Here is a 15,159-nt window from a genome sequence, read left to right as displayed (position 1 = left end):
ACTGGTGCTACTGTGTATGACAGACTGCAGTCTTTGTTAAAATACATCCTTTATTTAAGAAACCTCATGCAAGCATTTAACTCACTTGACGGCAAATCTACAAAAACTGCTGTCCCTTTTATGCCCGAACCCAATGTTGTGTTGTGTTGTGTGTTTTGCCGACTGTAGTTTAACATTAAGTTTAGCCTGTCTGTCGTGTCTGTCGTCCCTTCCTGATGAAGAACGTTTGGGTTTTCTCACAACAGGAATGCCAGAAGAAACTGGACCACAAACTCTCCCTGGATGCCTACCTGTTAAAGCCTGTCCAGAGGATCACCAAATACCAACTCATGCTCAAGGTAGCCACACACAAACACACACACACACACACACACACACACACACACACACACACACACACACACACACACACACACACACACACACACACACACACACACACACACACACACACACACAGTGTTACCATGAAACAGACTTTGTTGAAGAACAGTGGAAAACAGTTAGTATATATGGAGGAGATGGGGTCTACCAAGAGTCACAGTGAGGCTTCAGTCTTTTCACTACAGATCTAAGAGTAATAAACATAGATACATCTGGTCTGTATTCTGTAATGTGTAAGTCAGCAGGCTTCAGCAACAAGTTATAACAAGAAAAATATGCATTTAATCACTTATTACGATACACATTGTTCCAATAAACCATTTGTGCCTGTGGATTCCCCAGAGGTTCCTCTTTGTAGGTGAGCTGAGGATCTTGGGCTTTGCACTGGTCGTCGGGACTCATCGTCTGGTCTTTTCCTATGACATTCCAGACTTGTTCCAAAACCATTTAAATGTCAATATCCTGCCTTTTGCATGAATACAACTTATACGACAGGTGGCTGTGGCTCAGGAGGTAGAGTGGGTCGTCCTCTAACCAGAAGGTCGGCGGTACAGCTGTGCCGACAGTGAATGGATGAATGGCAAAGCTGTTCTGTAAAATGCTTTGAGTGGTCATCAAGACTAGAAAAGTGCTATCTAAATACAGAATTTGACTGTGAAAATCAAGATGTTAAAAATATGAGTTAACTTAACACAGATATTAATGAGGTCAACTAGTACAGTGTCTCTACTGGTTTTGAAACTGTAAAACTGAACTGAACTTGAAAACTTTCAATAAACCCATTGAATCAACTTAACTAATTTACTTAAATATAAAGTCAACTCTGCTATTTCATTACATTGACACCCACAGAATACATTGCTTTCTTTTTACATCTCTCAGTTTGATGAGTCAGGGGCAACATGCAGCAGTGACTCTGTTACTCTATCAGTGTATGGGATCTGGGCCAGAATAGCATTTGTTTTATCATCATGAAAAGAAACGACCATGACTTATTTGAACATGTATTACTAATATTCCTGTTGTTTTTATTCAAAAACTTGATTTAATGAGTTTAACTGTCAGCATGGGTGGCTGTGGCTCAGGAGGTAGAGGAGGTCGTTCTTTAACCAGAAGTTTGGTGGTTCGATCCCCCATTTTGCATGCTGAGGTGTCCTTGGGCATTATCCTGAACCCCAAATTGTGTGTCCCAGCAGAGTAAGAATGATGTGTGACAATGTGCTTCACATAGATGCACTCTATCAATGTGTGTGTGAATGGCAAACATACTGTAAAGTGTCTGAGTGGTCATCAAGACTAGAAAAGGGGCTTTTTTATATCCAGAGCATTTACCATTTAATTCATTTCACTCATCAAAGTCAAAATTAGAACTAGATCGATTGATTCCAGTAGATGTCTTTTTGATGTTTACAGTGTAAAGCAGCTGCTATCTCCAAAAAAGTATTTAATCCCCTCCCCTCCCTTCCCCTCCCTTCCTCTCCCCTCCCATGGGCCAGGACTGTTAGCAGGATAAAATAAATACTCCTATCATGATCCTCCCCTTGAGCCTCACAAGTGTTTTCTTCTTTTATCCTGCCTTGTTCAATCTTTCTAACCCGCTTCCTCCTTCCTGTCTCCCAGGAGATGTTAAAATGCAGTAAAAGTGAGGGCATGGCTGAGCTGGAGGAGGCTTTAGCGACCATGTTGGATATCATCAAGTCTGTCAACGACTCCATGCACCAGATAGCCATCACAGGCTTTGAGGTCAGTATGAAGAATTCATTCATCTTTCTTGTACTCAATGAAAATAAAGCTAAATAATATAATTTGAAATATAAGGAAACAAGCAGCTAAGTCACGTTAATCAACTTTAGGTTGGTAGACTGCTTAGCATAAAGCATACTTTGTGTTTATTTAAACCTCTGTTTTGTTTGATGACAAAATGAAAATGTTTTAGGACATTTTACTGATTTATTGAAAATCAAAAAGAAAAAAAATATTATTTACAAAATAATTCAATCCCTTAATTCAGCACTTTGTAAAAGCATCCCTATGCCCAGCACAATATCAGGTGCAGGACTGATGATCAGAGGAAACAGGTAGAAGTGATCTCAGGTGGCAAAGGTGGGTCTTCTCTGGATGTATAGGAGGATACAGGAATCCACAGGAGGTGTGACAGGAGACCTGAACTGGCTGGCAGGTGAAGATGAGAACCAGAAACAATTTAGGCTGGCACTTGGAGCATCTGGCAAAAAATGGATGATCTGTCTGACCGTTGGCTAAGAGGATGTGGGAGGCATTGGGTCAGCAGGGAACCAGGTGGTTATGCCAAATAACATGAAATCAGTGAAACTCTGAAAACTAAAAAACATAATGTCGGCGGTCAAAATGAGCCCTGCGGCGACAATATTTTTAAAGACACTGTTGTTTTAGAGTGTATTGGAGTCAGAAAAGCACTCTCAGAAATCAGTGAGACTATCATCTTTTCTGTAGCGGGCACTGTATCTGAATCTAATTGGTTCCTTTGGGTGTCAATATAACGTTATGTTGTTGAACCAAAGAAAAGATATAAGGTTACATCGGGGGGGTTCCCCCTCGGACTGAAAGGTACTGTACTGCTTGTACATCAAAGGGGGATCAGAACTTCACACCCTGTGCAATATGGACTATGCCCTGAGAGTCCGTCAAGGTGTTTTCCTTCTTCTGAATTTAGATACAGAAAGGTACTGTACAGTGCCTCTACTGCACACAGGAGACAGAACCTCACAGCCCATGCACTATGCTCTGGGAGTCCGTACCTCAGGGACACACCTCAGGGCTTTCAACCAAGCCAATACTGCATTAGGATCACATAGCAGTCTACAGAGAAATGCACAATTTCAGCACTTAAGTAACCGTTCTGTTTACAGCACCTAGAGTAAAAATGAAATAATTGAGCACTCTGAGGCTTTATCATACATAATGACTGAAAAGATAAATGAGTATATAATGATATAGAGCAAATAAGGCAGTGAATAATGACACAAAGTGAACAATAAAGAGCACTTAATGACACATAATAACACATAGTAAATAATAATAAGTAATAACTATTGTGTCAATCAAAATAGATAAATTGTAAAGGTGTGATAATGCAAAGATTATCACAGCAATAACCAGAGTAAAGAAATTAGCAGACTAGAGAGTTGTACCAGTAGAGAGGAGGCACTAACCAAATAACTTAGTGACTAGGTAACCTACAAATGGAAATGGAAACAATACCCATCCTGCCCTGCCTCCCATAACCTGACTTACTAGTTCAGCAGCTCAGGCAGACTAAAAGCAGATAAACTCAGGGACAGTCCTCCCTTCAGCTATGCTGCTTTTATTAAGGACTCTGAATGATGACAGTTCTAAGAGGAAGCAGATGAACAAGCTTGACTGGTGAAAACCAATCAGACTGTAAACACCTGGCAAGAAAACAGAGGAGGGAGGGAGAGAGAGAGAGAGAGAGAGAGAGAGAGAGAGAGAGAAGCAGTTGGGGATAAATACTTATAAGAGCCCTGCCTGGCACATAACGTATTGGGCAATTTCAAATTCCATCAGGCTTCCATCAGTGTTTTCAAACAAATCAAAGAATATCAGTGGACTTTCTTCGTGAAAATAAAGTTAAAACCTGTATCTAACGGAAATATTGCAGCAGGTGACAAGGCCCGGATTTCATGATCTGGTTCTGGTCACATTAAATATTCAGAAAACTAAACGCACTGCCTTAATTTTTTTGATTTAGTTTTTCAGTTTTTTTGTATCACTACTCAGTGACCACAGGTGGGTACATGTTGTGTCACAGTGACAAAGCAGATGTTTTTAAAGCAAATGTAAACACAGTTTTGGTGCGTCACACATTCAAAACAAACCCAGCAGTGTTGTTTCTGACAACATATGAAAAGAATCTAGGGAGCAGTTGAAAACCCTGACCAAGTCTGTCCACACAGCTTAAACTCCAGATCATTTATTAATCAATAATGTTCAGAGGGTCAGGGAGTCGAAACCATACTTGGTGAAAGAATCGATGGAGGGTGAAGGGAAGTTGTTGTGATTCTTTGGATGTGTTTGTTTCATGTCTTAGAGAAGAAACATTTCTGGTATTTCATATCACTCCCTGGTGATTCCAGCCCATGTTTTCAAGCTGTCAGAAACCTCCGTTGAAAAGTGACTGTTCTATGACATGACCATGTTACAGTTAAACTTAGTTGAGGTTTAGGCTTTGTACTATGGAGCTGGCAGAGTAAAGTCCATTTAATGTCTTTTGATATGAACCCCAGCGTTCACACATACACTCACTCTGTGTAATTTCTAGAAAATTGTAGGGTTTCCGTGCATGTGTGAACACAGCTTTCGTCTCTCACACAGCACACAGCTTCTGTCTGGGTAACAGAGTGCTGGATAGAGTAGACACAGAGAGATGAACCTCCGGCTCACGGGGCTGTATGGAGAATCTCTCCTATGGAAAGTTAGCTGTGGTTTGTCCAAAAAGTCACTATAAATATGTTGCTTTCCCGAAATCAAAGAAATGGTTTAACAACTATGATAATAGAAACTGTTTGCACCAGTTCCTTTTGAAAAGGCACTGGCCAATAGAAAGTCCCAAAACTCGACCAATGGAGTAACTTCAGTCACGCTGCACCTGGACAACCAATGACCTTGATCACAAACTATCAAGGACATTCAGAGATGTAGGGCTGGTACAAGCAAAAAAAAGTGTTGACTGAAGTCAGTGTACTTTTTATCCGTCCATCCACCTCGACCTCCTCTCTGCACAGACTTTAAAGAACAATTTCTTCCTTCCCTGGCATTTACAATGCTTTTGCAGCTCATGACCAGAGGAATAGTGGAATAATCAATTTAAGGTAAAGATAACTGAATTCATGACAATGACATTTGAATAGCTATGGTACAGATTGTGTAAGTGCATAGAAATGCAGAGACTGCTGGAATATACAGTAAATGGATAATATGGAATTCTACAAGTGGAAGTGTTTTAATGTCATACAAAAATATCTGTAAGATATTTTGCTTTTGTTTTCCTTCATGATTTTTTATTGATTTCTTCTTAACCGTTGATCTGTGACACTGTGAAAGGGCCAAAGTGGGATCATGCACATGGAATGGCTGCCTGTCACCTCTTCAACACCCACCTCTATTTAGATCTCCTATTAATGAGAGCTGCTCTAAAAGTCTGACTGTGTTTGTTTGTGTTCACAGGGAAACCTGAGTGAGCTGGGGAAGCTGCTGATGCAGGGATCTTTTAGTGTGTGGACTGACCACAAGAGAGGCCACAGCAAGGTACAACCTCACTCTCCAATAGATAGTATCACTGTCCCTTCATCATCAGTGATGCTGGGTATAAACTTTATAATGCTGTGCTTTTTAACATCGGTTAGTCGAAAGGCTATAAAATAGTTCCGCTACTACAAATCATGTGTACTTTACATTTTGAATCCCACTATCTTTAGTTGCATGCTGCACATTTTTAGAATTATGTGCACAAATAACTAGTTTGAGCTCTAAAAGTATTAATTTGTAAGACTCAACAATTGCAAGAGCATAGTGTTTGATTGGTTACACTGTGATATGGAGGTCAAAAAGTCTTAGACCACCCAGGAGAGGGTTTTCGCAGAGTATAGTTTTAGAGGAGAATCACAGTTGCTGACGACACCAAAATGATTTCACAGATGATATATTACCAGGTTACCACACTTTAAGCCTTGTAGTTGGACTGTGGAGTGATAGCTTGAGTGATAGCTGATGACTGACTGGCCTGATTTCAGGTGAAGGACCTGGCCAGGTTTAAGCCCATGCAGAGGCACCTTTTCCTGTATGACAAGATGCTGCTGTTTTGTAAGAAGCGAGAGGAGACCACCGAGGGACATGAGAAGACCCCATCCTACAGCTTCAAACACTCACTCAAGGTCAGATACTAATCAGCCATCACACATCACCACCTGAAAAAAAGGGTTCTTTTTTCCCAGTTGCCCCTTTTGTTGAGTTTGTGTGATTTCTTTGTGTCCGACGAAGTGATAAAGAGCCCAATGTTATCTGGATTTTTATTTCAGCTAAATACTGAACATCTAACTGTTCATTTAAAGGTGTATGCAGCCCGACATGTTTTCAGTTGAACTTAACTGTTAATCAAAGGCTCCCTCTGGGCTTGTTAACCTGTAGAAGTGCTATGGAGCTGTATTGTTAATTGAGGACACACATGCACCAATGCACATGTGTGACATGATACACATTCCGGTCAGTGGGGTCACAGTCTTCCAGGGACCTACAGCTGGTGGTAACACACCGTGATGTGCAGCAATGGACATTTGTGGCCAGTGCAACCCACAGTAAACACAATACAGACTCACTATCACTGTATAAATGTGTTATGATGCATGTGTACGTTGCCTATATACGTGTTCAGTACAATCTGTGTGTGTTTAACTGGTACAAGCTTTGCTGTCTGATATTTGGTGTTGGACAGTTAGATTATTGGCCATATAAGAAAGTATACAATACTCTAAATACATCAATAATCAATCAAGACTGTGTCAGACAGTCAACCATATCAGAGTTTTGAGGCAGTGCCAAGCAAAGCCGAGGGTGTGACTGGGCTTCCACCTAAACAAAGTTTCAAAAATCACCTGAATTAAAACTCACCATCATCCTTCTCTTATGTGATTTTAATATAACAGGTTTAATCTAGTTTGCTGCTGCACACCAGAGGATAATCGGGCTGATTTTAGACCCGATTTTCCCCTTCCGACAATCGCTCTATTGTGCAGCAGCCTTAAACTGAAGGAATCTTAAACATGTAACACAACAGTCTTAGGCTGACACAATTTTGGAGAATTATTAAAGTCAAATTATTATTTGTAAAGCAAAAAGTGTTGTGTAATATATAAACATGAATAGAAGAACATGAATAAAACAAAATTAAATTAAATTAAAAAAAATAAAGGATAGAAATTAAATAAGAACAACTTAAAGACACTCAAAATCCTAAGAAAACATGTGGGTCATATATACAGTAAGTCAATGGAAGGGAGACAAAGCTCAAATGCACCATCACCTTCGCCCTACAGCCTCGAGCAAGGGGCAGCCAGGAGCTGCTGGTCAGAGGACATGAGGGATCTGGGAGTGGAAATGGGGCAGAGATGCTTAGACAAGTATCAGGGCAGAAGGTCATTAACACTTTAAGGATGAATTAAAGAACCTTACAAATATTCAATCTTATAATCAAATTACCAGATTCTCAAACTTGACCTGTTTATTTTTTTGCAATAGGCTAATTTTAGTTATTTGAACAACACGCTGCTGCACTAGTAAGTACGTGTGATCTGTTCTGTGATCATAATTTAACTTTCAGAGCTGGGAAAGTCTGAAAGAAATAGCTTCAAGTATTAATCACAAACAGGCTTGTTGAGCTAAGACTGAGCCCAACAACATCAGAGGAAATGAACTGGACAGTGTCTCTCCAAGGACATGATGCACTACTTACACTACTTATTTTCATGAGGAAGGTGAAAATTAAATTTAGCTGGCAAAACTCTCTTCCTTTTGTTCAACAGGGAAGAAAAATAGGGCGATGCTTAGGCAGGATGTCTTAAATCCAGATTAGAGCATGATGCTGCTTTTAGCAGGCTTAGAAATAAAGTGATACATGACATTTAAAAAGAAATAACATTCTGTTGCATCTGAATTATCAAACAATGAAAAGGTTTTTCAAAGAGGACTTGGAAATGACATGGATAAATAATAAATCTGAGGAATATTTAACTTAATCTGAAAGGAAACTAATCTTAGGGACAGTGTGATGACAGAGGTCTTCAATATTAATTCTGTAAAAACTCCTTCATACAGCACTTGAATAAAATGTTCAGTGGAACCGAGTAATACAACATTACCTCAGTTATTTCTTAAAGATGTGTCAGACTCCATAGTTGGAAGGATCATCAAATCTTTGAAAAACACCAGAGCTGAGTGAAACATAGTTGATTCGCAGCTTTCTTTTATAAAACGATTAAATCAAGACCAGGTCAAAACAAAATATTGTCTGGTCTATGTGCAAAATGGAAAACTGGTGTGCAACTGAAATGTGCATATCCATTCATATTTGCATTCTGCCTGGGGACAGCTGGTTTTAGCACTTTATCTGTGTGCTTCTCTCCTACTCACACGTGCAGTATTTTCATACTCATTTACACCTGTGTTTTCAGGCAACAGAACACAAACTAAGGAAAAAAGTGACTGAAACACGGAGCATTACTTGTTTAACATGTTAACCAGCAGTCACTAAGACATTTCCAAGCTGCTGCTCTGTGCAGTTAAAATCAGATAAATTTACATGTAAAGTTCTCACTCAGAAAGAAAGATTTTTCTTAATGCATCTGTCACACAGTGCACATCCAAAATAAATTCACAATGGAAGCTTGGGAGATTTGCAACAGTTCAAATGGAGTTTGGAACTTGAGTTTGGCTGCAGTTTTAGTACTGAGCATAAGACTGGAGCAGATATATACACTGCAGGAGCTGATTAGTGGCTGGGACACAGTTTTGCAGCTGAACTGGCAGCAGGAGGGAAGAGATCACCACACACACACACACACACACACACACACACACACACACACACACACACACACACACACACACACACACACACACACACACACACACACACACACACACACACACACAGACTGAGAGAGACACTAACAAGAAACACAAGGCAGGGAGGGGGGGCAGAAATACTATACGAATGGAAGAAGCACAGCCGAGTAGATAACATGAAACCAGAGCAGCTGCATCTTATTGCATGTGAACAAATGTTTTGTTTTACCAGCAGTGGTTTGCTGACGTCTCTCCATACAAACCCTTGGCATTATAATGAGTCAGGTTCTAATCGAAGAAGGACTCGACAGAAAGCAAGTCATGAACAGCTCAGAACAGCTCAGGATGAAATACTTATATATCTGCCTGTGCACATACTGAGCTTCACTCCCAGTAAAGAATGTACAGTGATAATGACATGTAGAGATGAACCTGCTGAATGACTGAATGTCCACTAAGACTACAAGGTGATCTATTGGAATACTTTGTCTATTGTTCTTCTCAATAATGTGACAAAAAGTCATACATGATCTAGCTTGATTAACAAGTGGGCAAAGTGGGCAACTGCCCAGGAGCACCACAAGCCCCAACTTCATGTGACCTTATCTCGTATAAAAGTATTTTGCTGCGTGTGTGTGTGTGTGTGTGTGTGTGCGTGTGTGTGTCTGTATAGCAAAGAAGGAACATGTCAGCCAGCATAATATTTATGTGCTTATAATTGTTTCTGGACAACAATGAAGCGCCATAGAAATATAGATATACAGTAGATATACAGTAGATATACAGTAGATATCCAGCTTTGGCTACACACACAATATCAAACTCAATTCATTATTGGATTTGGTCTGTTCATTAGAATGTGTAAAGCCTTATCCCTTAATTGTTTTAAATTACAAAGCAAAAAAATTACTGCAAACTGACAGACTGCAACTCCAGGGCTAAGGAACACAATAGTCCTCCTTGGATCCTGGCTTCATGGTAAAATAATCAATCATTTTAATCTTCTGTGTGTACTTGACTTTATTTTGGAAACCTTCAGGGTATGATACAGATACACTGCTCAGAGAGCATGAAGTGTGTGTTTAGTTGTGGTGTCCACTTGTCAGGTTCCCTTGAGTTTTGGGCTGATTTTGGCTGGTGTTCATCTTAAACTCACAGCAATTGCTGATGTCAAGGATTTTACATCTCAACTTCAGCCTCAGTGGCTTCTGCATCTCACAGCGTCTCTGTCCTTCTGTCCGTCCAGATGAGCGCTGTGGGCATCACAGAGAACGTCAAAGGAGACAGCAAGAAGTTTGAGGTGTGGTACAACGGCAGAGAGGAGGTTTACATCATCCAGGTATGATATATATATATGTATATATACACCTATTATATTTTGCCAATACTTTTCAAACCTTACTTTCAAGAAAAAAATATTTTTTCAACTTTTGTACCTGAAGTTTCACATGCATTCTTTTTTTTGTTTCCATTGCTGTCATGGCAACTGTGCTGTCTGTAAAGCACAGTCACAGATCTGACTCCAGCATGAGAACTTTGATGTTTGCTTCCATCTGGTCTTATTTTTACATGTCAAAGTTACTTAATACTACATATTATACCAGCAAACCACCAAAATGATAACATTAATTCAACACTGAGTGATACACTAATGATAAATTAAGATGGATAATTGAGTGAAACTGTTTTTTTTTTCCAAGTGTAATAACATTTTGATAACTAAGAAGCACTTAATTGTTTCATTAATGTTTAATTCTGTTCATACATGATTGTTGGGAGGCTTCAAGTGTTGTTTTCCATGATCATCCTCTTGGGGACAGTGTTGCACCTCACACATTTCCCCACTAAAAAGTTTCTCTCTCAAAATAACACAGGGGTGCTTTTGTTATGCAAGGTACTTGATTTGTGTGTGTGTGTGTATGTGTGTGTGTGTGTGTGTGTGTGTGTGTGTGTGTGTGGTATGTATATTATTCCCCAGATGCTCCTTCCATGGATGTTAAAAATATGTGGGTGTCAGAGATTCGCAAAGTTCTTACAGGCCAGCTGGAGGCATGCAGAGGTATGCACACACACACACACACACACACACACACACACACACACACACACACACACACACACACACACACACACACACACACACACACACACACACACACACACACACACACACACAAAGCATAGACACATGCACTCAAGCTATTTCCCAACACTGTCTGTGAACTGCAGACAGAATAGAAAACGGTCTATTTAGCATTTTTGTTGTCACAGAGGCTCAAATTCATCAATCTTCATTTGAGAAGATTCAGAGCCCTTTTATTATTGAAGAAAATAAATATCTCAGATGTTATTTCTTTTTTTAACTTTGATTTAGGAATGGATCCCTAACACGATTCAACCCTCACTTTATTAGTTTGAGAGAACATTCAAGTCACTTCAGAATTCTAAGTTTAGGGTTTGGAGTAGTCAATTTTGTGGACATTTCTTTCTGTTTCAAATTAGTTGCATGAAAATGTAATTTCTAGCAGACAGTGCTTGAAATGACCTGTGTAGTAGTCTATTGGTTTTGGGACACAGAGGATTATGTTGCTTACAAATAAACTACGAATGGACGAATTGAAAACAGTACATTACTAAAACCTTCAATTAATATTCTGCTAGAAAGTTAAAAGCAACTGCGAATTTTCTTTTCAATGAATGTCTCCTAATGGTTCAGGTTGAAGTGGTTCTGTGCTGTATACATAGCTTAAATGATTTTACTCAGTATCTTCAGTATTGCATCAACTTAAACTCACAAGGAACAGATTAACTAAATATTGGTCAAGATTAAAGCAGCAAAGGTGAGGATGTCCTGATGATATCCAGAGTGTGAGTCACGCTTCATGAAAAGCATCACCATGACAAACTTAAGAACACTCCTCCAGAGCCACACAGGACATTGTAAATGTATTGCACATATTTTGTTATGTTACATATATCTTTTTCCAAGGCTCCGGACCAAAAATGTATCAATACATGAAAAATCAGTGGAGTGCTCCTTTTTTGTTTTAGTCATTTATTAAGGAATAATTCATTCCACATTTTGCACTTCCCAGATGTGAAGATCATAATCCGCTGTTCTCTGGTTGATTTCAATTCAAACGTATGTCTGGGTTTTCTTCTGCTAGTCTCGACAAAACAAACAATGACAAGATGAGTCTCTGGGAAATAGTGACAGTATTTTCTGACATTTTGTAGATGAAAATAACAATAACAAATCAATGGTGAAGATAAGTATAATAATAGTGAAAACACAAATGCAGTATTGTAGAAATATAGTGTATATCTACTTTCAGACAAACCAACTCACTCCTGGCTTCTGTAACCCTCTCTCCCTGTGTTTTTGCACCTCCCTCTGCTTTTCGTCCACAGTTCCACTCTGTGGTCCTGACTGACACGAAAACCCCCCTCTGTGCGCCACACACTCACCCCGACTGACAGCCCATCTGTGTGTGTGTGTGTGTGTGTGTGTGTGTGTGTTTGAAGGTGTGAACAGACTGATAACACAGCAGTCATGTCATGAAGCCTGGAGAGCAGAGACTGTGGAAGCTCTGATGGTCCACTGTGTGTGTGTGTGTGTGTGTGTGTGTGTGTGTGTGTGTGTGTGTGTGTGTGTGTGTGTGTGTGTGTGTGTGTGTGTGTGTGTGTGTGTGTGTGTGTGTGTGTGTGTGTGTGTGTGTGTGTGTGTACAACTGTGACTCCATGTAAGGAATAAAATTGGTCTGGGAAAAGAGAGGGAGTGGAACCTGATGGGAAGAAAGGAGAAGAGAGTGGTGAGATGATGGCATAGGGACAAAGAGACTGACAGAGAAAGAGAGAGGTTTCCAGGGTGGAGATGGAGGCTGAGAGGCAGTGCAGCTGGGAATGAAGAGGTGAACACGAGGAGGGAAGGGTGAGGGTGAGAACAAAGCAGGATGGAGAAAAGGACTAAAAAGGAGAGCAGCAGTTGTTTTAGCTGTGTGTGCTAAAAAAGAATGAGAGAAGCAGGGTGATGATGAGACAGAGAAAAGAGTTGAGGCGTATGTTAATGTATGGTTTCCTCTTTTGGTATTAAGACAAAATCATTTTAATCTAAGGTCCAGTCTTCATAGTAGGTTTTTTAATGTCTGTGTCAAAGAATGAACACACTCATCTCCATGACAACCAAGCAAACTGTAGTGAAGACCATGAGATGTTGAAATAGTGAAGGTTTATGCTTGATCTAAGGTTGAGAATTGGCGACTATATCACTGACTATATCAGTGGAAATACTGTTGTACTCACCAAAGATGAGCTGAGATATGTGGTGACATCACTCCAAAGAAATGTGACAGGAATCTGATGATCAGCGGCTGAACTGTAACCACGGCCGCAGACTAAAACTGTGTAGCACAATGATGGGTACAGCAGGTATGGATGTTTAGGTTGGTGATGATATGACTGACTGCTTGAGATTCTTGGTTGATGAATAAGTTTTGATATTGATCAGTTTGTGAGTAGGAGCCATTTACTGACACAAAGTTTAATGAAAACAGGGAGAAACCAGATGCAGTACAACACCAACACATTCTGTAAAATAAACAGCCCATGATAAGTCCCTCATCATAAGTCGTTCTGTGGTGTAGCTGTGATTTGCATGCTACTCCATAGCAAACTAATGTCTGTGGTAACAATGACATCCAGATAACAGCCTGTCTCATACGGATATTTCCATTCACTTTTCATAATGCTGAAGTAGATCCACATTTCTCAGAGGCAGACATCTCAGAATCTGAACAGACACACACACACATGTTTGTACTACTTCTTAGTGAGGACACTCATTGACGTAATGCATTCCCTTCCCCCTTCCCCCTAACCCTAACTCTAAAACCAAGTCCTTACCCTCAAACAGCCCACTGAAAAAATGAGGACCAGTAAAAATGTCCTCACTTTCCAAAAATGCCCTCACTCTGTATGCTTAAAATGGTCCTGACAAAGATGCAAGTACAGGAACATACACACACTGTGGTTAGATATCTCTCTGTGTTTCGGAGAGTTGTAAACATACCAAACATTACGTATTCTGTTGTGAACAATTGATGATGGATGCCACAAACATGAAGTGTCAGGACTTACCTCTTCTGAGCCAGTTCTCATGTGCCATCATGAATAAATGTAATGTTTACATTGACATTGAAGCAACATGTCATACTATACAGGGCCTGTACTTGGTAACCTTGTGTTATGAAGAAATACTGTAGGTAATACTGATGAATAAATCCGGAAGTTACAATCTTCAACACCATCAGGATCACATTTTCCTTCCTCTATTAACATGAGCCACCGGTGGCTCGTCATGATAGAGACGACAGGCGGAACAGACAGAAGGCTGAGCGGAAACAAGATGGTGACACACGCTAGGAAGATGAACCCTTACTCAACAGAATTCTTTTGTTTCATCCTATTTACTTTAACTCTTCCAGTTTAGACTTTGTTCATCCAACGTATAGTTTTTAGTTATGTTAACTGTTTATATTTTACTAACAATGATTCAGCATTTATACCTGCTCATATGCTAATGCTGTGCCCACTGGGAATTTTCATTTTATAAAAGGAGTCTTATTTATAACCTTCACAGTTTCCACTATATTGTTAGGCTTCTCATTGTTATTATGCAAAAATATAAGTTATAGTTTTAACAGCGGTCGACTCCCTGTTTTGTAATATTTCAGTTTCTGGTTCGTTAATACAGGTGAGCCACCCAGCACAGATAGAGCTGTGAGCACTATTTGCTGTAGTGAACGTGGGTAACACATCACTGCACAGACCTCAGTGTGACCAGCCTTTATAAATAAAACATTGCTAGCCCCATGATGAAACAATATATCCCTTCTGCTGAATACAATATTTGGAGCATATTGAATGGCTCCACGCTGACTCTGCATTTCTGCAGCAGCTTCATTGGTCGCTAGGAGCAGGAGTTGTCAAGCCAGATCATTCACACAGCTTGGTATTTCACTTATGTGAGCTATGCATTCGGGCAAGGCGATGCCTCACTGTCTGCATTTATGTTACTAGATTCTTCTCCAGAGATTTCCTGTCACACAGCACAATCCTTTGGCAGGCCACATTTGTTAACGTTGCATTTATGAAGCCTCT

General features: G+C 39.9%; 1 protein-coding gene across 3 annotated transcripts in view; it reads left to right on the top strand.

Annotated features, from left to right (window-relative positions):
* mcf2l2 (MCF.2 cell line derived transforming sequence-like 2) overlaps positions 1–15,159 on the top strand; it is a 133,306-nt gene that overhangs the window by 87,330 nt on the left and 30,817 nt on the right. For all 3 annotated transcript variants that reach the window (XM_035175690.2, XM_047343239.1, XM_035175691.2), the window contains 6 exons: positions 246–338; positions 2,005–2,127; positions 5,608–5,688; positions 6,174–6,314; positions 10,247–10,339; positions 10,981–11,059. In XM_035175690.2, the coding sequence (XP_035031581.2) occupies positions 246–338; positions 2,005–2,127; positions 5,608–5,688; positions 6,174–6,314; positions 10,247–10,339; positions 10,981–11,059 (610 nt within the window). The remainder of the gene's footprint in view (positions 1–245; positions 339–2,004; positions 2,128–5,607; positions 5,689–6,173; positions 6,315–10,246; positions 10,340–10,980; positions 11,060–15,159) is intronic.

Source organism: Hippoglossus stenolepis, chromosome 14, assembly GCF_022539355.2.
Source record: "Hippoglossus stenolepis isolate QCI-W04-F060 chromosome 14, HSTE1.2, whole genome shotgun sequence".
In the NCBI taxonomy this organism is placed as follows: Eukaryota; Metazoa; Chordata; class Actinopteri; order Pleuronectiformes; family Pleuronectidae; genus Hippoglossus; species Hippoglossus stenolepis.
This window is presented reverse-complemented; position numbering and strand designations above follow the sequence as displayed.